General features: G+C 48.9%; 1 protein-coding gene across 1 annotated transcript in view; it reads right to left on the bottom strand.

The window, feature by feature from the left end:
* Positions 1-27,204, bottom strand: part of TEP1 (telomerase associated protein 1) — a 36,551-nt gene that overhangs the window by 1,250 nt on the left and 8,097 nt on the right. The window contains exons 8-51 of the mRNA XM_058541073.1: positions 26,043-26,167; positions 25,672-25,829; positions 22,635-22,744; positions 22,132-22,222; positions 21,717-21,903; positions 19,140-19,308; positions 18,487-18,645; positions 18,227-18,307; positions 17,326-17,456; positions 16,941-17,000; positions 15,866-16,024; positions 15,022-15,198; positions 14,671-14,791; positions 13,955-14,079; positions 13,559-13,672; positions 13,347-13,464; positions 12,993-13,187; positions 12,689-12,864; positions 12,435-12,591; positions 12,145-12,324; positions 11,574-11,666; positions 11,139-11,271; positions 10,837-10,987; positions 10,450-10,583; positions 10,153-10,241; positions 9,756-9,870; positions 9,071-9,311; positions 8,755-8,878; positions 7,747-7,871; positions 7,518-7,617; positions 7,171-7,326; positions 6,847-7,059; positions 6,448-6,601; positions 6,144-6,356; positions 5,674-5,834; positions 5,314-5,427; positions 3,931-4,038; positions 3,449-3,581; positions 3,290-3,366; positions 3,051-3,183; positions 2,776-2,912; positions 2,530-2,654; positions 1,122-1,265; positions 887-983 (exon numbers count right to left, since the gene is read on the bottom strand). Coding sequence (XP_058397056.1) covers positions 887-983; positions 1,122-1,265; positions 2,530-2,654; positions 2,776-2,912; positions 3,051-3,183; positions 3,290-3,366; positions 3,449-3,581; positions 3,931-4,038; positions 5,314-5,427; positions 5,674-5,834; positions 6,144-6,356; positions 6,448-6,601; positions 6,847-7,059; positions 7,171-7,326; positions 7,518-7,617; positions 7,747-7,871; positions 8,755-8,878; positions 9,071-9,311; positions 9,756-9,870; positions 10,153-10,241; positions 10,450-10,583; positions 10,837-10,987; positions 11,139-11,271; positions 11,574-11,666; positions 12,145-12,324; positions 12,435-12,591; positions 12,689-12,864; positions 12,993-13,187; positions 13,347-13,464; positions 13,559-13,672; positions 13,955-14,079; positions 14,671-14,791; positions 15,022-15,198; positions 15,866-16,024; positions 16,941-17,000; positions 17,326-17,456; positions 18,227-18,307; positions 18,487-18,645; positions 19,140-19,308; positions 21,717-21,903; positions 22,132-22,222; positions 22,635-22,744; positions 25,672-25,829; positions 26,043-26,167 — 6,063 coding nt within the window. The remainder of the gene's footprint in view (positions 1-886; positions 984-1,121; positions 1,266-2,529; positions 2,655-2,775; positions 2,913-3,050; positions 3,184-3,289; positions 3,367-3,448; positions 3,582-3,930; positions 4,039-5,313; positions 5,428-5,673; positions 5,835-6,143; positions 6,357-6,447; positions 6,602-6,846; positions 7,060-7,170; positions 7,327-7,517; positions 7,618-7,746; positions 7,872-8,754; positions 8,879-9,070; positions 9,312-9,755; positions 9,871-10,152; positions 10,242-10,449; positions 10,584-10,836; positions 10,988-11,138; positions 11,272-11,573; positions 11,667-12,144; positions 12,325-12,434; positions 12,592-12,688; positions 12,865-12,992; positions 13,188-13,346; positions 13,465-13,558; positions 13,673-13,954; positions 14,080-14,670; positions 14,792-15,021; positions 15,199-15,865; positions 16,025-16,940; positions 17,001-17,325; positions 17,457-18,226; positions 18,308-18,486; positions 18,646-19,139; positions 19,309-21,716; positions 21,904-22,131; positions 22,223-22,634; positions 22,745-25,671; positions 25,830-26,042; positions 26,168-27,204) is intronic.

Here is a 27,204-nt window from a genome sequence, read left to right as displayed (position 1 = left end):
AATAAATTTTTACACATGTATACATCCATGTCACCACCCAGATCAAGTTGTAGAACATTTCCATCACCACAGAAAGTGGTCTTCAAGCCCCTTTGCAGTCAATACCAGAGCACCACAACCCCAAGAGCTAACAATATTCTAACTTCTATCACCATAAATTAGATTTGCTTGTTCTTTAACTTCATTTAAGTGAAATCATGTAGTACATACTCTTTTGTGTGTGGCCTCTTTTGCCCAACATAATGTCTATGAGATATTTCTGCATTGTTACAGCCACTGCTAAAACAGTGGCAAGACAAGAGAGACATAAAAATATGCAATTAAGAAAACTCCTAGGTTTATGGTTTCCCATGATTTTTTTAAATGCTAGAATCCTTTTTTTTTCCTTTTCTTTTTTTTTTTTGTGAGGAAGATTAGCCCTGAGCTAACATCCATGCTAATCCTCCTCTTTTTGCTGAGGAAGACCGGCTCTGAGCTAACATCTATTGCCAATCCTCCTCCTTCCCCCCGTCCAAAGCCCCAGTAGATAGTTGTACGTCATATTTGCACATCCTTCTAGTTGCTGTATGTGGGACATGGCCTCAGCATGGCCGGGGAAGCAGTGCCTCAGTGCGCGCCCGGGATCCAAACCCGGGCCGCCAGTAGCAGAGCGCGCGCACTTAACCGCTAAGCCCCGGGGCCGGCCCTAGAATCCTTTTTTATATCAGTGAAATGTTAAAGGGAAACCCAGTATAGAACGCTCTTAAGTAGAGCTGCTCCAGTTGAAGGAAGAGAAGGGGATTTGGAACTAACTGCCTTTCTCTTCCTCTTATCCTCCATGATGGCCCCAAGGTTTTAAAATATTGATCCTGGGCAAATGTTTAACACACACCCAAACAGTACTTACTAAGACAGAGAGAGCTCCAGGGGCCATTGGCTGTAGGACGAACACACCATAGTCCTGGTGGGTGGACAACATCATAGGATGTTCGGCGAAGCTAGTCCTGGTTTATAAGAAAGACAGAGGCTGAGCCTCTTATCTCCCCAGTGTTTTGTTCTAAGTTAGACTCAACCTCAGGGTAACCACTAACCCACCTCTCCTCTTTCTCTAGCCTGAGAGGAAACAGCATTTTGGATCTTACCAGATTCCAGAGGGAGCATCCCCTGGCTTCATGCTCAGTAACTGCAAATCCGCTTTGGCCAAGATGAGGGAGTGACCATCAGGGGCCAGGGCCATACCCGTCAAGAACCCTAAGTCCTCCTGCAGAACTCGGTTCAGGTGAAGACTGTAGCTCAAAAAAGGTACATGGACAGAGAAAGACCCCACTTTAGTGCATCTCTCTCAGGCTCCTCAGTTCCCCGTGAATTGCTCAGGAGTGAAGTATAAAACAAGATGTTTTACCTTCCCTACTAATTTTGTTCTTTTTTTCTGTTTTTCTTACATCAGTATTCATCATCACCATTCCCTTACTTGCTCAAACTAGGAATCTCTAACATTCATGTCTTTTCCTTCCTTTCTGACCTCTGACTGCCCAATAAACACTGTGGATTCTACTTGTAACACATGTCTGAACCTCTCTCTCTCCTTCTCATCCTCAGCGCCCACGTTATGTCCCCCTGGACTATAGCAACAGCTGTAAAAGTGGCCTCCTTGCCTTTAGTATCTCTCTACTACTATGCATTCCCTATACTGCCACCAGAGTTCTCTTTCTAAAATTCAGATAATTATTCTGCTCAAAATTCTTAGCACTGTGCTCTCTCCAACCTCGCTCCAGTTTATCATTTCAATCTAATTCCCTGTCCCCCCACTCCCACCAAGAACCCAAAGACTTTGCTATACTCAGAATACACCATGCACTCTCCTGCCTTCATGGCTTCTGTTAATGCTACTTACTCTTCCTGAAACACCATTCCCTTCTCTTACTGGTCCAGAAAACTCCTACTCATCCTTTAAGCCCAACCTCAAATAGCAACTCTTTTGTAAACTGTAAATATCTCAACTTCTGCAATCCCAGGAATTTTATATATATCTATGTCTTCATTAGAGTACTAATTACTCTGAATACTGTTGGTGGTTTACTTATATGCACATTTCCTCCACTGTGAGCTTCCTTAATTAAAAACTACATTTCAATCTGGTTCACACTGCCTGGCCCAGGGCTTAGCATAAAGTAGGCACTTGATAATTATTTAAATTGACACGATGGGGCCGGCCCCGTGGCTTAGCGGTTAAGTGCGCACGCTCCGCTGCTGGCGGCCCGGGTTCGGATCCCGGGCGCGCACCAACGCACCGCTTGTCCGGCCATGCTGAGGCCGTGTCCCACATACAGCAACTAGAAGGATGTGCAGCTATGACATACAACTATTTACTGGGGCTTTGGGGGAAAAATAAATAAAAAAAAAATTAAATTGACACGATGAGGAACAGAAAAGAACTTCCAAGGGACTTTTTTCTGCCTAATAACTAACATCCTATTGAGTGAGCTGAGTAAAATCCTAGGTGTAAGGAGACACTGTTCCTATCACATTAACCCAGCTGCCTCATTTCACCTGAAATTTCTGGGTGTGGAACCCTTCTGCCATTCCACTTGCCACTCGCTGACTTTTTCATCAGCACTGAGAACAATCAAGGTGTGTGCCGAGTACCAGACTAGAGCGCTGATGCGGCCGGGAGCCTGGTGAATACAAGTTCATTTCAGAGGAGACAGGATTAACCCTCCGTCCTCTCCCAGGCATGTATCATTAAATACATAGACAAGTTCACATAGACAAAGAACTGAGGTGGCCCCAACGCACCTGTGCTGTGGCCACCGCCTTAGCTTCCTGCCACAAGGTTAGTTCCCCAGTTTGATTCCCAGACACTGCCACAGAACCATCTGGGGCCCAGGCCACAGCAGTGATGGCTGTAGGACTCCTGGGTACGTATGCGTCATCTGGAGAAGAAGGAAGTGATTCATTAGGAGCTGGACCACTGCTGGGATACAAGAGGACATAACAGCCTACCCTTGACCTTCTTGGTCCCACTAACATACCCCTCTTTCATACCTTGCCTCTCTCCACGAGTTACTCACCTGCTTCCTTAGGTACCTGCCAGAGCCGTACAGAACCATCCTCTGAGGTGGTCAGCAGGAGGCCTGAGGTTTCTGAAACAGCGGCTGCACTGACTGAGCCACTGTGTCCCAGGAGGGTGTGTGTTTGAAATACCTAGGAGGAAAGGATGGAGATGGGACAGTAGGGGGTTGACACAATAGAAGGTTGTTCCACACACCCTCTCCACCTTCCCCGACCCCAGGCCTTTCAGGGAACTCACCAAGAGTGGATGCCACAACCGTGTGGTCCCATCCAGTCCAGCAGTCACCACCAGAAGCTCTGACCCAGGCTGACCAGCTGATAAGGCAAGAGACTGAGTCAGAAGAAGGGGAGAAAGGAAGAGGCAGCGGGGAAGGGAAGGTGGCTGACTTGTTGTCACCTGCACGGGGCTCCAGGGCAGCTGCACAGTGGCTGATGGGTCCTGAGTGAGCAGGGATGCTGGTCAGCTCCACGCCCTGATGGTCCCACACTTTCAAGGTCCCATCCCGGCCCACAGATACCACGTGCTCCTCCTGCCCCAGAGCAAAGGATGACAGCAGAGTCACGAGAGCAGGACATGGGAAGTATTAGGGGCTTAGAAGATGTCAAAGAGCGAGGAGAACTCCGGGACAATGAGGCTGGGTGGCTCAGCACTGCAATCTCACCACGAGGTCATGAGACTAAGATGCTGTGTTTTCATGCTCTCCCTCCCCTCTCACCGACCCATAGCCTCAATACCCTAATCCTGGTCTAATCTAGGCCCAAGCATCTCACTCTTTATATTTCTTCTGCCTTTGGGATTAGATACCCAATGCATCCAGTCTCCCAAAGCCCCCTTATGCTTCCCAGAGACCCCCAGTGAGCTCTCCATTGCCTTCTCACCACAGCCACCACGGCGCTCACGGCACTCTGATGACCCAGGAACTGACCAAGCTGCTGTCCCGACTCTGGGTCCCACAGCCCCACAGAGCCATCACTGGAGCAGGAGACCTGCAGAGTCACAGGTTAGAGGAATGGGATTAGCAGTATCCCGCCAGCATTTCTGTAAGTTTATAATGTCAGGTGGAGGGCAGTAAGCTTTGTGATTAAGAGCATGGGCTGTCCCGGGTTCAAATCCTAGCTCCACCATTCCTTACTCTGTGACCTGGGGCAGGTTCATCTCTCGGAGCTTAGGTTTCTCATCTATTCAATAGGATAATGACAGTGTACCTATCTGATGTGGTTGCTGTGGCGCTGATGCATCTATATAAAGGACTTTGCACACTGCCTGGTACATAGTGAACCCTTAATAAACAGTAGCTATTGTTCTTGTTATTAACACAATGTCGTCAACAAACCCAGACAAAGGTGAAAAGTCTGCAATGCCAAGGAAAGACCTGGCTTCCCAGAAGGCAGGGGTAGGGCAGACTAGGACAAGTTTCTTCAACTGATATGATACTCACTCCTTTCTCATCTCTTTTTGAGAACAACCTGAGAACTCTGCATTAGAAAACTAGGTTTCACCAACCCAGAGTGCATAATTTGAGACTCATCTTTGTCTTAGGACCAAAGAAATCACAGCAGTACCCTTTACCTGCAGGGTCAGGACATCCTAAGCCCTTGGGGAGACAGTTCTGTGTTCTTGTTAAGAGCATGGGCTTTCTATTTTTTTTTTTTTCGTGAGGAAGATCAGCCCTGAGCTAACATCCATGCTAATCCTGTTTTTGCTGAGGAAGACCAGCTCTGAGCCAACATCTATTGCCAATCCTCCTCCTTTTTTTTTTTCCCCCAAAGCCCCAGCAGACAGTTCCATGTCATAGTTGAACATCCCTTTAGCCACTGTATGCGGGACACGGCCCCATCATGGCTGGAGAAGCGGCACATTGGTGCGCGCCCGGAATCCGAACCCGGGCCACCAGTAGTGGAGCGCGTGCACTCAACCGCCAAGCCAAGGAGCTGGCGAGCATGGGCTTTCTTATCAGAAAGTTTACTGGCTCAGCTTCATCACTGACGTGACCGTGGAAATGTTCTATAATCTATCTGAGCTCAACATCCTTGTCTGTGAAACGGAGATAATAGTAGTATCTACCTTATAGGATGTTGTACAGATGAAATGAGGCAATGTATATGCAAAGAGTTTACTCCAATGCCTGGGTCATACTAAACGCTCAATCAATGTTAGCTAATGCTATTATAAATGGGTGTTAGGAAAAGGATGAGATGCGAGTGTTGTCCTCCCCCAGGAACCCTGCTGAGCTTTGTGCCACCCCCCAGCCCTTCACTCACCAGTAGGTTGTGTTTGGTCCAGGCACAGCCAGTGACCCAGTCACGGTGACAGGCAGAGAAGGAGCAAATCAGAACAGGGGCTTTGGTTGTCCTCACGTCCCAGCAGAGAAGATTCTGGATAGGTCCCAAGAGAGGGAGCCGTCAGGACCATAGAAGGAAGGTAGGAACACCAGGGCCACTTCAGGCAAGACGTTTCAAGGAAATTATTAAGGAAGGGAGCCGCACACATCCAGTGCAGGAGGTTTGGCAAAGCAGAAAGCCAAGGAAGAATTGGGAAATGGGCTGTTCAGGAATCTAGGAACCAGAGGGGCTGTGGGGCCAGGGGAGGAGGGCCAGGGGTTGCATCCTTCTGCGGCTCACCTGATCCCTGCCCCCAGTGGCCAGCCTGCCTCCATCAGTGCTGAAGCTACAGCAGCTTACGGGGCCCTCGTGTCCCTGGAGCTCAGTGCCACAGGGAAAGTTTTCTGCCTTTTGTGGCAGCGTCAGCAACTGCCTTGGCCACAGCCGCACTGTGAAATCCTCTGCATTGGAAACAGGGAGAGAGGACGATTCCCTGAAAGAGGAAGTAAGACAGGCCTGGGAGGCCAAAGGCAAAAGCAATCATGTGGGCTGAGGGTGATGTCTAAGGGAATCAGGGTTAGGGAGGGAGAAGAACCAGTCTAGACTGATCATGCAATATAAGCGCATTTAAAAGCACTTTGAAAATTGTAAAAAAAAAATTACGTACGTGTGTGTATTCTCATGCATACATACACACATAAATTGGAGGAAAGTATTAGCATATTTAAAAAGAACAATGATTCATTACCCTGTGTACTGTCCAGCAGTACCTGAGGCAGAAGCCAAGAGTTCCTGGGAGGTGGCCAGCCCCAGCACAGCCCTCTGGTGCCTGGACAGGAGCCAGAGGGACTGAAGGGAGCTGTCCTCGAGCGCCCAGCCCTGCAGGGAGCCATCTTCTGCACCGCTCACCAGCACCTTAGGGCTTAGCCAGGCCAGTGTGGACACTGCCACATCTAGAGCTTGACACTGAGCCCCCTGGGGACCTAGGGAATGAGAGAAAACAAGAGAGGAAGACACTTGGAAAGGGGGTCAGGGGAGGGGGTTCAAACATCCCATCCCTTTTCCCTTCCGTACCTGAAGAGATTTGGTAGATCCTAATGCCATCTGCTCGGTACCCAACAGCCACCCGATCACCATCTGGGCTGAGAGCCACGGAGAGGGCAGGAGAGAGAGAGACGGAACCTAGGCACCCCCGGGGCCGACCCAGAGACCCGGACCACACCTGAACCTGAGGGCCGAGAAAAGTGCTTAAAGATAACCCTACTCCCACTCCCAGAGTTACAGCCACCCCATTAAAGGCCTCCTTCCAGAGACTCTTCTGAAAGCCGCCCATGCACACACTGACATCCCTCTCCCTGTGCCTCGCACCAGCCAAGCTCCTCCAGCCTCCTCAACAAAGGCCCCACCCTCACCCAAATATTCCCTGCCTTTGCTGCCCTCTCTTTGTGAGCCACCAGCCCTCTGTAACCTGACCTTGCCATCCTCTCCAGCCGTCAGTAACTGGCACCCAGCACGCAGGAAAAGGGCAGCAGCAACAAAGCCATGGTGGGCAGCGAAGGCAGCCAGCCGTGCCCCCTCTTGCCAGGCCCACAGCTCCACCATCCTGTCCAACCGGCCCACAGCTACAACCCGCCCAGGCACATTGAAGGCCAAGGTACGAACAGAGGCTCCTGGGGCCCCTAGGTCCTACATGGGGAGATAGAAATTGAAATGTCAGGGCCTGCTCTCAACACAGGCCCAAGTGGCACTCCCACCCTCTTGTGCTTCCTCCCCCAGGGCTACACAGGATCTTCTCACCTTGGTGACTCTGCGCCTGTCCACCTGGAAGAAGCTGAAACTGCCAGCCCAGCTGCCTGTGGCTACTACTTGCCCCTCTGGGTGGAAAGCAACGCAGTTCAGGGGCTTGGGACAGGTGTGCTGGAAGGCCAGCTGCCCACGCACTGTGTCCCATAGCTGGAGGAGAGTGGAGAACATCAGGGTGCTGAATACAGATGCCTGAGCTACCCAGTCCCAGAGATCCAGGGGCCACTTTGTCCAGTCTCCTGCCCTCAGCAGGGAAGGCCTCCCAAGCCCAGCAGTCAGCAGCCTCTGCCACGCTACGAGAACAACTTCGCTGGGCTGACTTGGAGCCCCCCGGTCATTACCTTTAGGCATCCCCCCAGGCACACGGTGGCCAGCAGCCGGCTGTCTGGGCTCAGGCAGCAGCCGGTGATTTGGTACTGGTGAGCCTTGGTCTGGAGCACCCTATCCCAGGGAGACAAAATCAGGGCCCCCGGGCTCGCGGCCACTGGCTCCCTCTTTGTTCCCCTCCCTCCAGGGCTTTTGAGAACCAGGGAAGGCCCTCACTCCAAGGCATGGGGGAGGCTCCCTTACCGACAACCGTGCTTCAGGTCCCAGAGCTCCAAGAGCCCATCAAAGGCAGTAAGAAAGAGGGCATTGTCCGAGAGGAATGAACAAGAGGAGACTCCATCACAGCCACTCACCACAGACTTCTCCTCCTGTGGGAGCGAGCGGGGAAGCACGCTCAGGACATTCCCCTGACCCCACTGTCCGGCCACTCTGACCCCCAACCAAAAAGGAGGCCAAGGTGAGAAGGGCTGGAGCCCTTGGCTCTCTACATAAATCTAAATGTGGCCCTCCAGCCCCACACCAGGAACACCTGTTCAAAGTGCAAAGCTTTGGGCCCCACTCCAGACCTAGGCCAAGCTCAGGGTCAAGTGGGGCCTCATGATCCAAGTGGGGCCACATCCCCCCTCCTCCAAACCCCATACATATCCCCAAGTCACAGAAGATTTTGATGGGTCTGAGGTGCATGCATATATACATGCATGTATATGCATGGGTAGGGGTGATATGGGTGGGAAGAGGAGAGAGAGTGGTTGTTGCTGTGGGACCCACCTCTCCAGCCTAATCTACTATTACCTCCCTTAGGTATCCTCTGCTGCTCTCATTCCTAGCAATTTACAGGAAACATTCTCCCTACATCTCTCACTCTACCCACTTGCCTGCCCTTCTCCATCCTATGTCCTCCTGTAACTACACAACTCACTCAGCTCTTATCTATGTCACATGGCTATGTTTTGGTTTCTTTGTATCTTATATGTCTTATCTTTCAACAAAACCGATCACTTGGTGGGCAAAGACAATGTCCTAAGCCCCGTGTTCCTTGCAATGCTTAGTAAGATGCCTTGAATGGAATGCCGGCGGCAAATATTTGCCGTGTGATTAACTTTTTGACCAAGCGCTTTTGATCGGATGTGAGGGAAGTCAAGTTGCTGAATGAATCAGGGTGATAACAGGTGGGTTTGGCTGGTCTAGAGCCTCAGGGCATCCGGCGAGGCTTTTCGGAAGGTAAACTCTGCCCTGCTTTGAATATCATACCTGCCAGGTTCTCAGGTCCAGCAGGTAAACGGTCCCACTGGCAGTGCCCACAGCTGCTCTTTGCCCACTGGGGGAGAAGGCCACGGCTGTCGGGGATGAGGAAACTGCCAGAGACAGGCTGGAGCTAGAGAAAAATGGGAAGAAAGGGAGGAAATGAAGAATGAGGGGAAGGAAGTGAACAGGAATTCATTTTTGCATTTCTGTGACTGAATCTCCACTTGACTGTGACTCTGGTCTGTCCTTTATTCTCTAGTTTCAGAAAGAGCTGCCGCTTGCTCTCTGGGGGGTCATCAGGGTCTGGGGTCAAGGGTCTTACATTTGCTGGCCCCTCATGGTCTGGGGTTTGTTAAGCCATCGTAGCATGCGCTGGAGGTGCCATCGCTGGGAGAGCTGGGGGGCCTGGTGGCAAAGAGGTGAGTCCAGAGGCTGGTTGGCTGCCTGCTGGGGCAGCAGCAGGGGGTACTGGCTGAGGACTGGAGCCTGCTGCCTCAGGAAGGAGTGAAATACAGCAACGTCAGCCTCAGGAAGCTTCTGTCCCTCTTCAGGGACTGAGGAAGCTATAGAAGAGATGTAGAGTATCACTGGGGAGCCAGCCTGGACCCCCATTAACCCCAGCACCAAATACAATTATATGGCATGTCTGACACGGTAAGTCTCGAAGTATGGCCCTCTGGCCCCACATGAGGAACAGCTGTTAAAAGGACAAAGCTTTGGGCCCCACTCCAGACCTAGGGAACAAGAATCTGGGGACCTGGAGATCTGCAATTTGAGGAAGTTTCCCAGGAATGTTTATGCTCACTGAATAAAGGTTGAGAACCTCTGGTCTAAGAAATCTAGGCAAAAGGTCTCCTGGGAGTCACTTGCTTACACACTGGGCATTCTCAACTTGGAATGGAAATTCAACTATTCTTTCTGTTACACCTCCCCAGGAGCAGGCCCCCCGTGAACACACCCAAGAGCCCCATATTTCAGAGAAGAAGCCATCCAGTGACTCATCTCACCATAGAGGGCATGGGCCTCCAGGAGCCGAGAGATCAGACCCAGTTCCAGGTGTGCAGCCATCACATGGAGATTGGTGAGAAACTTTGCAAGAAGGCCATGGTTCTCGCTCTGGACCTGGGAAGGTCAGATGGAATTCATTAGGGACGTGAAGAGGCTGATGAGGAGGGATAGTCTTGTCTTAGACCCTGCCTGTGCAACTGGGACCTAGACCTAGGAGCTGGGACAAAGGACCTGAAGGAGAAGGGCAGCAAAACTGAAAGGAGAAGCATAGAGGGAGTTTGGGAGGAGAGTAATTAATGGCAGTGGTGATGGTGGTGGTGGTCAAGGCGGAGAGGGGCCTCAGAACAGCCAAAGCAGTTGCTCGGGAGAAGGTGCCTATGGGATGTGAGGACTCACCAGGTGGTAAGGCAGGTCTCCCAGAGCCTCAGGAGGGCAACTTCGGAAGGTGTCTGAGGCATCGGGGTCACATGCCTTCCAGAGCTGAGCTGCAGGTGTGGTTATAGGAACAGACATTGAGACGGGCTCAGTGCTGAAGCATCTTCAAAGATCCCACCCCTCAGGTACAGCAAGAGCTATCCACCCACTGGGGTGGTAGACGAGGGAGACAGCTGATGGGGAGCACAGTGGGTGGTCCTGGCCTCCAGGTCCAGGCCCCACACTCAGTGCCCCAGGGTTAAGCTGGACTGCAATCACCTGCGATGAAGATATGTGCCGTCTTCTCCAGCCCTCGCCTCTTTCCATAGCGACATTTGGCTGCTGTTCTCAGGGGACCATCAGGGAGGCAGAGCCGGGCACCAGGGCGCTCCAGGGGGCCCTCCCCCAGCAAACTGTCCTCGTGTGAGGGAAAGAAGGCAGGAGGGGAGAGGGAGGAGGCCTGTGAGTGAGCATCCTGGCACAGCTGTGGGCTCCATTCCCACCTCAAACAGTGGTAACTTGAGTGACAGCCCCTTCAAAATCTGGGAGACAGGTGTCAGGGGCTATATCAATGGAAGGGTGGGATGAAGAAAGATCTCATGGGGGCCAGCCTCAAAGACGGAAAGCACAGGAGGTCGATGCGAGCTCAGCTGGGGGCACCTGTACCTGTGCAGACTCTGGACAAGGTAGGCAAATGGGCCCCTGGGGTAGGGGTCCCCGCTGTTACCAGCAGCCACTGCTTCCTCCCAGGTCTTGGTCCCCATGGGAAGTATCCGCCATGCACTCAGCACACCATGCAGCTGGTCCATAGTCAGACCTGAAAACCGGAGCTCTCTGAGGTCCTCGCCAAACCACACAGCATACCCATCCCTGTGACACATGGTCCCTCCTTGCACTGCTCACTGAGACCCCAACTGAACCAAGGTCACCCTGAGCCCTTAGCCTTCCAAACCACCCCAAACACTGACCGCTACGTGTGACCTCAAGGGTGGCCAAGGCTTGGGGAAGGACATCGGGGCCATGCTCTTGCTCCAGTGTGCCCAGGATATGCTGCAGCAGCAGGGGGACAGTGGCGGGCAGCGTCCGGAGTCGCTCAGACACCTGGCAGAGGAGAAAGATGGGCTTCAGCCAGTGGGGTGGGGGGAGGATGAGAGCCAGCTTTGGTTGTGGGGAGTGGAGGGAGCAGCAGGAGAAGCCCTGGGAGGCGAAGAAAAAGGAAAGAGAAACGGGTGAGAGAGAAGAAGCAGGTACGGGCAAGGTGAGGATGGGAAACAGGTGATCATGACATGGCAAAGGATGAGGGGGAGAAGGCGAGGGATGGACAGGAAAGACGCTGAATGGAGAATGGGAAATGTGATTAGGACTTAGAAAATGGGGAGTGAGGATTTACACCCCCAACCGACCTGCTCATAGAGTGTGAAGAGCCTCAGGTGATCGGTGACCAAGCGCAGGTAGAGCGGCAGGGCTGACCCGCGTTTCACCAGCAGCAGCCGCATCTGAAGAGACTCACGGGACTCAGCATGGGGACCAGAGAGCCTGCCTACAGCCAGCCCTTGGCCCCCTGCCCACCATCCCAGCACCAGGACCACTGCAAGGTACCTCCTCCTCTGAGCGTCCCCAGCAGGCATCACCCAACAGCATCACCTTAGGACCCAGCCATCCCTTCCCTACACTGCTCTGCCCAGCCAGCCCCTCTTTCAGGGAAACCCCCAGGGCTCAGCCCCCACAACACGATAACCACAGCTTACTCCTCCCCTCAGCCAGACAGGCCCTGGGAGGCGGTTCACCAGGGGAAAAAGGCTGGGTGATATTATAAGGAATCACAGTTATCTTGTTAGCAACTTCCCCTGGCACAGAGTTCCTGAGAAAACAAAGGAGCAGGTCTGTGTAGGGCAGCTGGCAGCCTCAGCACCCTGGGTCCTCACAGCTCCCTGGTTCTCCCCCAACACCCAGTAGCCCAGGCCTAGATCCAACCTGGTTGTTAAAAGGCGACTCCTCCAGCCGCTTCCCGTACAGAGCCAGCTCCTCTCTCACCAGCCGGGCCCGAGCAGACGGCTCCAGAGCGCCCAGGGCTACCACATGGGCACTTTGGCTCTGCTCAAGGGTCTCCCCCAGGCTCGCGTCAGTAGACATGCTCAGCACCAGGTGCACCCGCTGTGACATTTGGGAAAAGGGCAGGGAGGTAGGAAGGAATAGGAGAGCAATGTTGGAGAGGCCCCGCTCCTCCTTACTGCATCCCACCCCCACCTCCTTCTCACATTCACCTGGGGAAGGGTCTTGGGGATCCAGTCTGAGATCAGCTGCCCATGCTGGTCCACCAACCTGTCGGCCCCATCGATGATCAGCACCAGGGTCTGGCCGGATTGCAGGGACTGAGCAGACTTGGGCAGCAGCCTCTGCTGCAGCTCCCACACAAGGCCCCTGCGTGGGGAGGGGAAGGACCAGGGTCAGTGGTGGAGGGAGAGGAGGGGTGGTGTCACGTGGCATCCACAAGGCTCGGCTAATGGGGGATACACACCGGTAGGTGTTGGGGAGGGCACTCGGCTCCTGCAGTTGGCTATGCAGATAGGCACAGAGGCGCCTGAGCAGGGTGAGGGCAAGACTCTGGTCAGGGCGGGCCCCTGAAAAATGGAAGAAGACTAAGGGGAACACCTTGGCCCCAGTGGGAGCCTGCAGGGCTGACACAAGGGACGCCTGCAAGGAAGGAAACAGAAAACACAGTCACATTTTATGTGCACAAACTCCCTGTGCCCCACCTCCTCAGCCCTCCTTAGCCCACACAGTCCTTCCTCCCTCCTGCCAAGGCCTCTGAGACTCTGTACCAGGAAGGTGGTCTTGCCCTGTCCCGACTGCCCGGTCACCAGGCTCAGCCTCCCTCCGTGCAGCATTAGCTGCTGTACTGTGTCCTGAAGGAGACGTGGTCGGGCAGGACTCGATGGCTTCTGCAGCTGCTGAAAGGTGGTCTGGACCAAGTCATCATCTGGGATGGACACTGGCTGTTCCAGCTGGGCCCCTGGCTGAGGACACATGGGGCATTGATTATCCATGATTCCATGCTCCTCAGGACCCCCAGGCCTAAAACTCACAGAGCCCCCTACCAAGTTACTTCCCACCCAGGACTACACAGACCACCCTAACCCCTCTCCATTCCCCTGGCTACCAGTGCTCCAGCTGACCTGTAGGTAAAGCTTCTGGATCATATTCCACACATCCTGCAGAACCAACTGCCCAAACTCCTCCAGCCCCCCAACATAGGGCCGGCTGGCTGACACACCACCCCACTCACAGGGGTATCTGTGGGCAAAGCAAGTACAAGCAGAGTCACAGCAGACCCGGCTCTCTTCACCACATCTCTCTGTGCAGGGGCTCTCTATCTCTCCCAGCTTACCTGCGACAGGTAATCCCTTTCTGTCTGCTCAGGGAGCTCTTCAGTTCTGAGATTCGATGTGCAGCCTCTTCAGACTCAGAAATGAAGTCAGATTTCCAAGCATCTGGCACAGAGCTGAACACCAAAGATACCCCAAGAGTGGGGCTGGACTCAGACCCCAGCCTCTCTCTACCCCCAAGCACAGACCTGGCTATAGGTCCCAGAAACTCCTCAAGTGGAGATCGCCTGACTTCAGCTGCAGGGCTGATTTGGTGCTGCAAAGGCAAGCTCTCTGAGCCCTGTTTCTCTCTTCCAGCTCCCCCACCCCTATACTCTGAATGCTGGGGAGAGAAGACACGGCCAGTGAGCCTGTCGGGCCTTCTGTGGAGAACAAGGCCCGGAGGCAACAGAAGGTACCTGAGGAAGCTGGAATCCCGGAAGTAGATGAGAGCTTGGGCAGACGGCTGCAGGCGTAGGCCGCGATCCAGGAACTGCATCACCTCCATCTCTGTCACAGAGCGACCTGAAGGGTACTGCTGGGCCTGCAGGAAGAGACAGAGAACAGGTAGGTCCAGTCCTAGGTCACACTAACCCCTCCCTCGAGACCTGCCAAGACCCCAGGGCTCCCTCATCTCAGTAACGTTCCTCTTTCCCTCCAGACACGAGCCAATAAAACGTAGCTAATAGCTAACATTTATTGAATGCCTGTCATGTGTTGAGCATTTTTAAAAATAGATCTCTAATTCTCATAGTAACCCTGCAAGGTAGACATCACTTTTCTCTTTAATATATGGGGAAGTTGAGGCTAGGTTAGGATAAGCCATTTCCCACAAAGCCACGCTATCTGTAAATGACAGAAAGAAGATCAGAACCCAGATCCCTCTGATGGCAAAACGTAAACAGACCTACCTCCTACCTCTTGCATCCTTGGCCAACCCAGAGGTATTTCGCAAAGGAATTCTCTCATCTAGTACTTGGCCACTCACAGAACCTTCTGCTTGTGTTTCACTTGAAGTCTCAAGGACCTGCCTGCTCATAGTCCCGGAGTTCCTGACAGACATGGCTTCTCACCACCCCTGCCCCAACCTTGGTTTCCTCCCCAGACCCTGCTCCGACCTTGGCCTCTGCCTTACCCAGCGGAAGTGAGGATGGTCAGGGAGGTTGTAGCTGGGGGGAACGTAGCCATAGCGGGAGCCCAGAATCCCCACAAACAGCTGCGAGTTCTCCACCTCCCCGAGGCACACTTCCAGTTGTCTGCAGGCACGGTTATGGGGACACCATATCAGGGAATATAGGCACAAATGGGGAGATGGGGCCCTGCTCACAACTGAGTAAAGTGAAGGCAGGCTGCTCTTGTTCACATCCAAGGAGCACCCCTGCCCTCGGCCTTCAGCCGTTCTCACAGCCCCAACCCTGCCCACCTCAGTTCTACCACTCGATCCCCTCATCCCTGACTCAGCCCCTCCTCTCTGTGGCCCCCACACCTGTTCCTACGAGTCTCCTCCTCGGTGATGCCCCAGCGCAGGTCAATAGTGTGAAGGCTGATGCGGTGAGGGGCCACCCGGGCCTGCAAAGCTGGCAGCACAGACCTCAGCAGCAGGTCCCGCTCCCCGTGCATGTCCCGGAAAGTGGAGGAAATGAAAAGCCGGATGCTGCGCCATCTGGGGGGAAGTAGAGGGCTGGGCTCGGTCTCAGGATCAGCCCCACAACCCAATTCCACAGACACGGCTGTGACTGCCCTTCAGCACTGAGCACAAACCAGGGAGGATGGCTAGCAGGCCTCCAGAGAATAACCTGCTCAAAGCCTCAACTGCAGAGCCCTGGAAATTAACCCCCCCTTGCCATTTCTCATGCACCCCTCCTTTGTCAGCTAATAATTATTATGCACATACTATTTGCCCATGGAACGCTCATGCAAACACTGTGAGGTAAGCACAATCATTATCTCCACTTTACTGATCAAGAAACTACAGTTTTAAGAAATTAAGCAACTGGCCCAAGATTCAAGCTACTATTTGGCAAAGCTAGGATGAGAAAGCCAGAGCCTGTACTCCTTAGCCTTCTGCCTGAGCCCTGGCTACATGTTCACGGTGCCTGCTGCCGGCCTCACATTCTAAACCCTTTCCTCAGAAGAGAAAGGCGCACGCTCACAATCTGACAATTTCCTGTGTCCGAGAAACCCCTGCCTGAGAAAGAGGAAGCACACCTCAGTGAATAGAACAAGCAGCATTTCAACAGCCAGAATTTCAGTCACCTGAGTTTTTCCAGGTTTTTCTGGCAGCGCCCCAGCCCTTCCTATTTCACAAAGGCAAAGAAACACAGACTGACCCAGGCTGGGAAACAGGAGCCAAGGGGCTTAGAGTATTCTCTTCCAGTGGCCGGAGAGACGGGGCCTCTGTCTTTCCTGGGGGTGGTGGAATCTTGAATATTTTGTCCATTTGGCCCACATGTTCTAGAAGACGGGAGGCCCCACGCTCTGCAATGAACCTGACATAAATAGTGACAAAATAAATGAGAGCAGAATACTAGAGTCAAAATCAGGAAGGTCTTCCAAGGGGGCAAGGGACAAAGATATGGCTCAGTTACATCACCCAGTCAACTAGAGCTCCTTAAGCAGGGCACCATAAGCAGTGACTATAGACTTAAAATAAACGAGGGTGCAGAGCCACAGGAATGAAGGAACAGAGAAGAAATGCAGCTCTAGCCCCTCCTGCTGTGCATGGTTATCACAGGCTTTCTGTTGGGCCAGGGGCAACGGGGCTGGGTGAAGGTGTAAAGACTAAGGCCATCCTAGTCTGGGCTTGATCAGTTCTGTACTAGCCATGAAAGCTCCCTGGAGGAGGAGGAATGTGCACGAGGCTTCCTAGTAGGAATCGGGGGCAATGGGTGGCATCCAAATGAAAAGACAGGGGAGAACACAAGTAAATGGGAAGGCTAGCAGTAGAGAGAAAGACAAAGTAAAAAGATTTATGTAAATTTGGCACAAATAAATAAATTTGGCATGGGGTTTTCTCTGGATCAAGAATGGAACAGAGGCCACAGAGAACGAATAGAAGTAATGTGACCAACCCTTGAGTTGTTCCCTTAAAAGCAAACAGTGCAATCTCCCAGGTCTCCTTTTCTTCTTTCCTACTAGATGTAATATAAAAATGATGGCTGGAGCTGGAGCAACGATCTTGAACCACGAGGTGGAAGCAAAATGTTTGAGGATGGTGGAGCGATAAAATAGAAGATGTCTAGGTCCCTGTAACACTGTGTTGTTGCTATGCCTAGACAGCGGTAAAAGAGGAATAAACTTTTATCTTGCTTAAAAAAGGAAGTGAATGGAGTAGAGGCCACAGATAATCTCTGAAAGATGTTCTAACAAAGCCCCAAACGCATTCGGTGCTCGTCCTGTACTCACTTCAGTATCCCATCAGTACAGCCTAGGAGTGTCACATCATTGGGATTGGCATCTGAAAATCTGGCAAAGGAAGAAGCAGCACTCTCCATCAGAAACAGTGCCAGGAACACAGAGTCACTGCCCCCTAACACCCTAGGATGGACACCCCACCTCTGCACTTTCAATAGGGATATGTGCTAGGCTGGGGCTGGGGTGGACCTCCCACAGGGGTTTAGAGCTAGGCCGAAGACTTCAGAGAAGGTTCTAGCACTTAAAGTGCAATAGACCTAAGAGGCAGAGATGCGGAGGTGCCTGGCAAGTGGGAGTGTCCCACGCTTCAGTAGGGTAGAGAGGAAATACGGATCACTATAGTCTGGCACTGAGCAAGGAGTGTGAGCATCCTTACATGTAATATATCCTTTTTAGGCAAACACCAACAAAGAGGCACTTGGAATTCACATGCTGCCAGAAAAGCTGTTTGGCCTCATTTATCAGTCTGTCATTCATAATGTGGCCAAAGAGGATGACCCTGTCCACCTGTAAGATGAAAGGGGATGGGCTGAGACAGGGGGACAGAGGGATAAAAGAGACGCTAAAGAGCTCAGGACATCAAGAGAAGAGATCTCTGAGGATTGGGGGATTGAGAGAACTCTGAGAGGGATGGAAACTGCCTCTCCTGAGACCATCAGGATGGGGGAAGCCACTTCACCCTGACCTGGAGGGCCATCAGAGCAGAGGGCAGGGAGGGGCAGCCAGGTGCTATAGCTGGCTCCTTCAGGCTCACAAGAGCTGACTGCCAAATCTTTAGGAATTTTGTGAGCTAGCTGTTAAATGTGGCCACTATTAAATTGTATAAACTGACAATTAAATAAACTCTATTAAAAGCAAAGTTAATAACTCAAAACTCATCACTTCCTAATTATTTTACCACATTTTACCATTATCTACTCTTGATCTTATTAACATCTACTTTATCTGTATTGTGGAACTACTATATAAAAGTGCACTACTGGGCATCTCTTCTCCACTCTGTCTTCACTGACATCATGTTGGTCACTTGAAATCAGCCATGGAAGGAGTATTTACACCATGGAAATTAGCAAATGCTATTAACGATGACTTATTTTTCCGGACTGCTGGTTGATTAACATTTACCAGCACACCACAGGGTAGGGAGTTGCAGGCAGCAGGGAGCTGACCTGGGTACTGCACAGAGTTTGAAAGGTTAGCTTTGAGAAATGAGATACATCAGTTGTGGAGGAAAATGTGGGGGAGGGAGGGTTTCTGGGGGACTAGGCAGTACTCACAGGGACCCTTTGGGCAGCCAGAGACAGCAAGTACTTCCCAAAAGTATCCCGGGAAAATTCATAATAATTTCCATCCAACTCCTGAAGGAAAGAGGCTCAGGTTACGTGGTTGCATGGAAGATGATCAATAAGCAACAAAGATCATAGTCTGCTTGGGAAACCTTCAGAACTGTGTACATCTAGGCCTTTCCTGACTATTCAGGCTGTTCCCAGGCCTGTGTCCATTCATATATTTTGCCCAGTGGAGGTGGGTGCCTGACCTGGACTTGCGCCTGGAGGTCGATGGCAGTCTTCAGGATACCTTCTTCTGCCTTAAGCACAGCGGTCTTCAGAGTGCCGCCTCCGCACAGCAAGAGATCCGCGTGCTCCGCCCGCGCGATCATCATTCCCATCAACAGCAGCACATAGTTCAGGGGGGGCTGATTGGACAAGCATCAGGATACAATAAGGCTCCCCTATTTTGGAATCCACTCTTGCCCATCCAGCCCTGGAGGCCAAACACCTCCATTGGCTAGAGAAAAGGGGACAAAATCCTCAGTTAGGAGGGGACAGCTTCAGCAGCCCTCAGGAAGAGCTGATGGGGAGGGAGGTGGAAAGGGGCCAGATTCAACCCAAATTCTGCCCAAATTCAACAATGGGATGTATGGAGGTGAAAGTGAGACATATTTGAGCGACAGAAATTTAGAGAAGATTAAATACCAGCCAAATGTGCAATGTTAGTACTATAATCCATGAACAGGCTTGAGACCACATTCTAGGAATTGTTCCTAGGAACCAAGGTCTGATACTAGGAAGCAAATGCATGTCATTTATCTCAGTTCTGCATGCTTGTTTGTAAGAACCAGGACTGAGAATAATACCTCTCAGGATCCCCAGCATCCTACCAACACCCCACCTTTTTATTTTTTTTTACCCCTTGTGGGTTGCTCTTGGGACAGAGCTTGTCTGCATCAGCATCTGTCATATAGACCAAGAGGGTGCGTCCTGGCAGCGGGGGCAGGCTGTGCTTCACGGAGAGGTTCACAGCTGTTTCCAGGGCCTGTCGATACCGAGCCAGCATCTCACTGTCATATTTACACTGTCTGTAAGCAGGAAAGACAGAGACAGAAGGGCTCAGGGGCTTCTCTGTTTGCCATCTTGTGGCAGGTAGGAAGATGAGAACTTGCCACTCAAGGACTGAGTCTTCACCCCTCTCCACAGCCCACTTCCAATGCTGGTAGAGACAACTGGGACAGAGCTTCCCCTTGTCCTCACTCTATGGGACTCCTCCATTCTCAAGGCTGGAGAGGAGAAGGCTTCTGTAGACTCACTCTCTGAAATCGCTTGCCATGCTTACCATATCAATCCACGCTTACTTCATGAGGCAAGATTTAACTGCTACATATTTTTAAATTGTATTTTAAAGAACAAATACTAACTCCTTACTCTGAAAACTGGCAATTAAAGGAGAAAGAGTTGAACATTCATCTCATCTTTCCAATACAATCTCTATGTCAGGGTAACTAAATAGCTTTAGTTGATTAGGGAGGTTCTTTTTAGAACGCCAGCTAATAAATGTGGGAAACGACAGAAATCCCCCATTCTGCAACTGCTAATGAAACAATTGGTTCAGGCAAAGATCATCAATGGACGAACCACTAACTTTATGTGGAGAGATCAGGCAATCATCACCTAAGAGCACTGATCAATCTTAGCATCACTATGAGTGGGACCACCAGACTTTTTGTGACTCCTCATCCTGTATCCTATTAGGAGGCAAAAAATGTCTGGTGGTCTCACTCATAGTGTACAAAGGATCACCTATAAAATATTCTTGCAGGAAAAAAAGTTAAATCTGAATCTATTCAAGCCTTTAGAGTTAATGCTCAGGGCACATGAAACAGAGAATCAAGTTAGATGACACCACAAGGAAGTAGACAAATCTAGAATGTGGGACATTCTGTGGGAACCCTGAACCTGGTTTCCACAGCAAGTCAAAGGCATGAAAACAATTCAAAAATTAAAAAAGATTTAAGAGACTTAATAACCAAATGTAATGTGTATGCCTTGTTTGGATCTCGATTTGAATATAACTGTGAAATGATACTTTTTGAGACAAAACTGAGAAATCAGAATATAGACTAGATAATAAATGATAATACCAAGGAATTATTTTCAGTTTTCTTAGGTATATTAATGACATTCTGATTATAAAAGAAAATGTCTGCTTGAAGAGATACAAGAGAAGTAGGGAGGGGTGAAATAAAATGTGTCATATTATTTGGTATTTGTTTTTAAAAAATCTTCAAAAAAAAAGGAAAAAAGAAAAAGAAGAAAGGGATCAGGAAAGTATGGTAAAATCTAGATTATCACTGAATATGGCCATTACAGTTTTATGGGTGGCCATTATACTATTCTCATTATTTGTGTGCATGTTAAATTTTTCATAAAAATTTTTTTAATCTAGAGAATTCAGTAGTCTCTACCAGTGCCATCCAATAGAATTAAATTACAATTAATTACATTAAGTTAAATTAAAATTATACATGTAATTTAAAATTTTCTAGTAGCCATATTAAAAAAGGTAAAAAGAAACAGGAGAAATTAATTTAATATGACATTAATTTAACCTAATATATACAAAAATATTTTCATTTCCACTGGTAATTAACACAAAAATTATAAACGAGATATTTTACAACCGTCTTGATTCTGTCCTCAAAATCCAGCACCATCTCAGTTCTGGCCAGCCCCATTTCAAGTATTCAGTAGCCACATGTGGCTAGTGGCTACTTTACTGGCAGCAAAGGTATACTGTTTGGACTGTGCCCTGGGCTTCATTCTTAATGGCCCTGTGTTCAGTCACTGACTCAGTGATTCAGGAGATTCCCGGCCACTGAGTCCTTCTGGAAGGTTAGAGGAGCCCTGCTTTTGTCTTGAATGAAAATGAATGAAGATACTGTGGAAGCATCTGAAAGGACAGAGTACGGGGACTTCATTAAGCTTACAGAACAGGTGTGATGTCTGTCTTTGAGCCTGCTTGATGATAACTATCTTTATATGTATCAAAAGAAAAAAGAAAGTGAATGGGTCAGAAAATACACAGAGAGAGACCAAAAGAAAAACAAACACACAACACAGAGAAGAAAAAGAAAGAAAAATGCGAACCCGAGTAGAAGCAGAGAGGACACTAGCATGCACTAAGAAAGAGAAAGGGAGACGCTACCCAGACTCATGGAATCCACGGAAACCAATAAAACAATCACAGACAGTAGACAGGAGGCCCGAACATAGATTTTGTTTCATGATCTCTCTATAGGACAATGTTAAAGACAAGGTTTCTTGTGCAAGAGATGATTGGAACCAGACAAGTCTGAGCCATTGGGATGACTGACAAGCTTGCCTTAATGGAATAAAAGTTGGGGTTCCCAGGTGACTCCCAAGCCCTGTCAGGGTGCCTCTTGTGCCCACCCTTTGCTCCCAGGCAGCACACACGCACACACACATATACCTGGCTTTGTGTATTTTCAACTTCTCCCGCTTGAGCTGCTCATACATGACAGGCATCATCATTGCTGCCCGAAGTTCCTGACGACTTGGGTTGCAAAGTTGCCTCTGATAGGCGTGCCTCTTGACATGTCTTGAGTTTCTAATCATTATCCGCCTCATCAGTTTTGTGTTGGAAGGAAATGGCAATGCTGTGTGGCAAGAGGTAAATATCTGAGTCAGGCAGCTTCTATTCCCTCATTTTGTCTTCCCATCAGTACCTGTCCTGCGCCCCCACCCTTGGGGCTGACATGTATCTGACCTCTGCCCACCCCACGCCCCGACACTGGAAGGCAAGAGGCTGAAAAATCCCAGCGCTGCTGTCTCGTCTATTCTCAGACAAGAGAGACAAACAGGAGTTGGAAGAAGAGCGATAATACCTTTATTTTTGAGCTGAGCCTCAAGGTCATTGATGGAATCATGGGCATTAAGAAATCTGAACGGAAATTGCCGACTGTGAATCACCGATTTCTGAAAAGCAAGGTGAAAAGCAGAGGTGAGGAAGGACAAAATGAATATTAGAGAAGAGATACAGAGAAAGGGGGAGAAGATTAAAGAAAAAAGAAAGTCGTCATGTGAGAATATGAGAAGAGGTAAAGAAAGGAGAGGAAGTAACAGAAAGAGCCTGTTTCTTTTATATCAGAGTCCCTCTGAAGTCAGTTAAATCACAGAAGTGCCTCTTCTTGGGAAGTCACTGATCTCAGAAAATATAAAGGAAAGTTCTTATACTGTAATCTCTCAAAGAGCTGATGAACCCGTAGACCTGCATCCCCCACTCTACCTGTATCTTCATACCTGTTTACAGCCCACATGGAAACAGCGTGGCGGCCATGACCTTTCCCAGCCACTAGGAAAAGCCTGGCTACCTGCCCCTCACACGTACCTCATGCTGGAGTCTCTGGAGGACAAGCTCGTGGTGGCGGGCACTGATTCCAACCCGCAGGAGGTTGCACAGATTCCGAAGCATGGCCATGAAGGGAAGCTTCCCATTGTCTGTGGAAGGTCAAGCGTAGGGTGAGAGAAGCAGATGGAGGATGAGTGAGGGAGGTCAGAGACCCGAGCAAGAAGCTCAGAGGCCATGTAGAAAACTCAAGATGAGGGAGTGAGGTGCTTACATACGATCTACCCTACTCAAAATGTTTTAAAGGTCTGAAAAAATAGAAACAGGGCGGCCTGAAGCTTGGAGCAAAATTTATACAACACCGTCTATGGGATGGCTGTTTCAAAAAACAACTTAGGTTATAACTTTCTCTGTCGGCTCCAGTCCTGAGATTGGGCTCAACTGGCAAAATATATTCTCTAATCTAGAATAGTGATTTCCAAACTTTTTAGAAGGCTAAAAGACAAATTTCCTAGTGTAAGTTTATCTATAAATTGTATACATGTAGTACAATAATAAGTTAATATTTCAAGGCAGAATACAACCTTAAGGTAAGGTTCACCATTAATAATAGTGAGTGTAAATCCATATTTCAAATAGTTTTCTTGATACTTTTTAAGTTTTCTAGCAAACTTCTTGCAACATATGATTAAATAGTCATTATTTTTCATTTAAATGTGGGTGAAAAAGATTTGCACTGAAGCAGAATTTCACCTGTCACTCTCTTATTGTTTGCTTGTCCCTGTGATATTAGTATTATCTTCATGTCATAGTTTTTAAAAAATAATCTTTTTAAGGCTTATGTCAACTTTAGAGGGTTAGTTTGGTTAATACTGAATAATAATTCTAAATCCATTTACAATTCGAAGTTAAGTTGCAATAAGTCACATTATGCAGAAACCAAAGAGTGAGGAGGCACCACCAATGGCCTCATATTATGGAACTCCTACCCAATAAAGCTCAACTATCATATGTGTGACACATAACCATATACCATATGGACAAAGTGACTAGAGGGGTTCAATCTGTAGAGTGAATATTGGAAAACTTCTTTCTTTCTTTAGATAAAGGCAAACATAAATAGAACGTGGGATATTTTTCCTGGGTACCCCCAGTGGTTCACTCAGACCACTTTGGAGACCAGGCCTGTCAGCTCCCCAACACAGACACACATCCCAGGCACTAGCCTACACTATCAGCAGCTTTCATCAGGAGAGCAGTGGTGCCTTTTTTAAGACAATGTAAGTCTTACTTGAATTATAGCTAGAAGCTTTCAGGCTTCTGGAAGCCCTGGGGTTCTCCAGTCATGATTCTGATTTGCAAACTGTGTAGAACAACAAGGTTGTGTACAGAGTGTAAATGAGGTGTGACAACTGATGAATTATTGTGTCCTTTGTCAACTCAAAAGTTTTTCTCAACCGTTGCTATGTATGAAAGGTTTTCTAGATCATTTTGATAAGAACTTAAGTCCAATATCATATTTATGATACTAGAAAATAAATTTTTATCCTGTAGATTGAGAAATTCAGTGATTTCATTCCAAAAAATTGTTGATGAGTTATTAATGAGCCCTGTGGTCTCCAAAGAGAAGTCTGTATATCTAATTACATTTTACTTTATATTTTATGCTTATATTTATATATTTTTTTTTCATTTATATTTACTTTATATTTATATTTACATTATTATATTTTATGTATTTCCTAAAGTACATAATTTATTAGTGCATGTATAAAATTTTTTAAAATACATATACATATATTTCGGTATATTCCAAAAATTTTTTTTAATATATGATCAAAAAACTGCATTAGAGACCACTGCATTAGACTATGGGCATTTGTCTCAGCCAAAATAAATGACACAGTTTTAATTTTTAGAAGGAGGAAGTGGAGATGATGCATACTAGAATAATCCACACATACTGGCTGCCATCCAGGACCTTTGATCCTCCTCCACCCAATGTTGAATCAAATACAGGGGAAGAGGTTGTCAAGCATACGTCAGTGTGCGTATGTGTGTGTTTTGTTTCTTTGTTTGGTTTTGGTGAGGAAGATCAGCTCTGAGCTAACATCCGTTGCCAATCCTCCTCTTTTTGCTGAGGAAGATTAGCCCTGGGCTAACATCCATGCCCATCTTCCTCCACTTTACATGTGGGACGCCGCCACAGCATGGCTTCATAAGTGGTGCACAGGTCTACACCTGGGACCGAACCCACAAACCCCAGGCCGCCAGAGCGGGGCACGCAAACCCAACCACTACACCACCGGGCCGGCCCCCGTATGTGTGTGTTTTTAATTCCCATGTGATTCTGACGCATACATCCCCAGCGACAACCACACAGTGAGAGGGGTAATAAGCAGCTGCGTAATTCGGGTTTCTGAGCAATCGAGCTTCTGAAGCTCCAGAACACGAAGTCTACACAACTCAAACGGTCAAAAGGTCTACAATTAGACACTTTTCAACACAAAGAGGTTGACTTTAAATTTTCAAAGATGAAAGAGAAAGTAAAAGAAAACAAAATGGAACAGAAAGAGACTTCTATAGTTAAAAATAAACTAATGAAAACACAGAGAGAAGGAGAAGATTGAAAGTAACTTGGTCCTCCCCAATTTGAAACTTTTTTTTCTTTATCAGTGTGGGCAAGTGACTGAAAATGTCTATATCCTAAATATTTGTTTCTGTGGAGATTCCAATATGCCATGGGCCAGCCCTACCTTGTTTGGATGAGTTACACAGATGTTAATACAATCAGAGAGAAGGTACCACTGTCACCATGCTGTTGATAAAGGTTTGTGTACCACCTAACCACCTCTGGACTAATGATCTACCTATGATGCCAATGCTACTCAACACAGGCACCACTGTCCACTTGCTGTGGTCAATGGTAGACCTCATAAATCCAATCACTTTTAGTGACGTAACTACCAGGCAAGAGAATAACTGCATCATGCCATGGAAATCTTCTAGTCAGGGTCCAAAATGTAGAGGCATGAATGGCAAAGAGAGGAAGGGAGTACGATGGTCAAGGTTACTCTACCGATGAGCTCTTCCCAGACGGAAGCTTTGTTCCCCCGCAAGCTCAGCTCCCGCTCCCAGGTCTCTGGCTGAGAGAGCTTCATCCGCTTCCCAGCTCTGCTAGAATCCCAGGGCCCAGGGAGGTGACTTCGAGAAAAGGCTTGTAGGTTGGAGGGGTATCTGGGACAGAGGAAAAGTTTATCACTTCAAAGCCAGCTGAAAATAACTCAGAAAAGGAAAGGTGAGTCAGTCAATGCCAGTCAGTCATGTTTACAGGCCATGTCTGCCCAAACTAATGTTGCTGGGGTTGAGAACATCAGGGATTGGGGCCATGGATGCTGAAAAGTCAAGGGGTTACCCAGATGAAATGTACGTTCAGGTGTATCTTCTCACTTGTAGCCCAGCAGGGCTTGCACGTGCTGGGCAGGCTCCTTGATATGCAGTCTCTGTACCAACTTCTTCAGGGTGAACCTTGGCTGATTCTTTTTCTCTGGCACTGCATTGTAGGACGCCTCAAACTGCAGAAATATCCCCAAGTCCCACAAGGGTCACTCAATCTATGACCATGAACACTTTCTTCAGAAAGCAGAACCTAAGACCATCCTATACCCATGAGGTAATTTCTTTCCCCAAAGTAGATCTGGGTGAACGGTAGGAACATGAGGTAAAAACATCCAGTAACAAGAGCCCCTGTGGTGAGCATAAGATAGTGGCTCTTTGTGGTCACTGTGTTTCATTTACACAAGACTGAGCTATCAATGGTTAACAGAGGATGATTGGCTTTTGAAGAACAAGATGGGGATAGAACCAACAGAGAACACCTTGCTCTTAGAGAGAGGGAAAGGGAAAAGAAGCTCTATTTAAGTCACTGAGACTTGGAATAGGTAAGTGGAGGCATCAGCACAATGCAGGCTGTGAGGAGTTAAAAACTGCAAGAAGTTGCCCCTCAGAATCTTCTATGGTAGAAGAGCTAAGTGTGGGATATATTAAGGAAGAAGAGAAAACATCAGTTGATCAACTGAGAATGTTTTTTTTTGTTTTTTTGTGAGGAAGATCAGCCCTGAGCTAACATCCATGCCAATCCTCCTCATTTTTGCTGAGGAAGACTGCCCCTGAGCTAACAACCGTGCCCATCTTCCTCCATTTTATGTGGGATGCCGCCACAGCATGGCCTGACAAGCAGTGTGTCGGTGCGCGCCCTGGATCCGAACCCGGGCCACCAGCAGCGGAGCACGCGCCCTTAACTGCTAAGCCATGGGGCTGGCCCAGAGAATGTGTTTTCTTGTAATACTAATATACATTTTTCTAATAATCTATTTTAATGACGATGATGGTGACAGCTAACACTTATTCAGTGCCAGGTATTGTTAGAAATACTTTAAATATAGTAACTGATTTAATTCTCACAAAAACCCAATGAAGTAAGTACTGCCCTTGCCCACATTTTGTATCTGAGGAAACTGAGGCAAGAGAGGCTAAGTCATTTGGCCAAGGTTGCATAGCCAGCAGGTGGTGGTGGTGGCTGTGGTGGGATTCAAACCCTGGTGATCTGAAT

The sequence above is a fragment of the Diceros bicornis genome, chromosome 5 (genome assembly GCF_020826845.1).
Source record: "Diceros bicornis minor isolate mBicDic1 chromosome 5, mDicBic1.mat.cur, whole genome shotgun sequence".
Taxonomy (NCBI): Eukaryota; Metazoa; Chordata; class Mammalia; order Perissodactyla; family Rhinocerotidae; genus Diceros; species Diceros bicornis.
The sequence above is the reverse complement of the archived record's forward strand: the minus strand, read 5'-3'. Positions and strand labels throughout refer to the sequence as shown.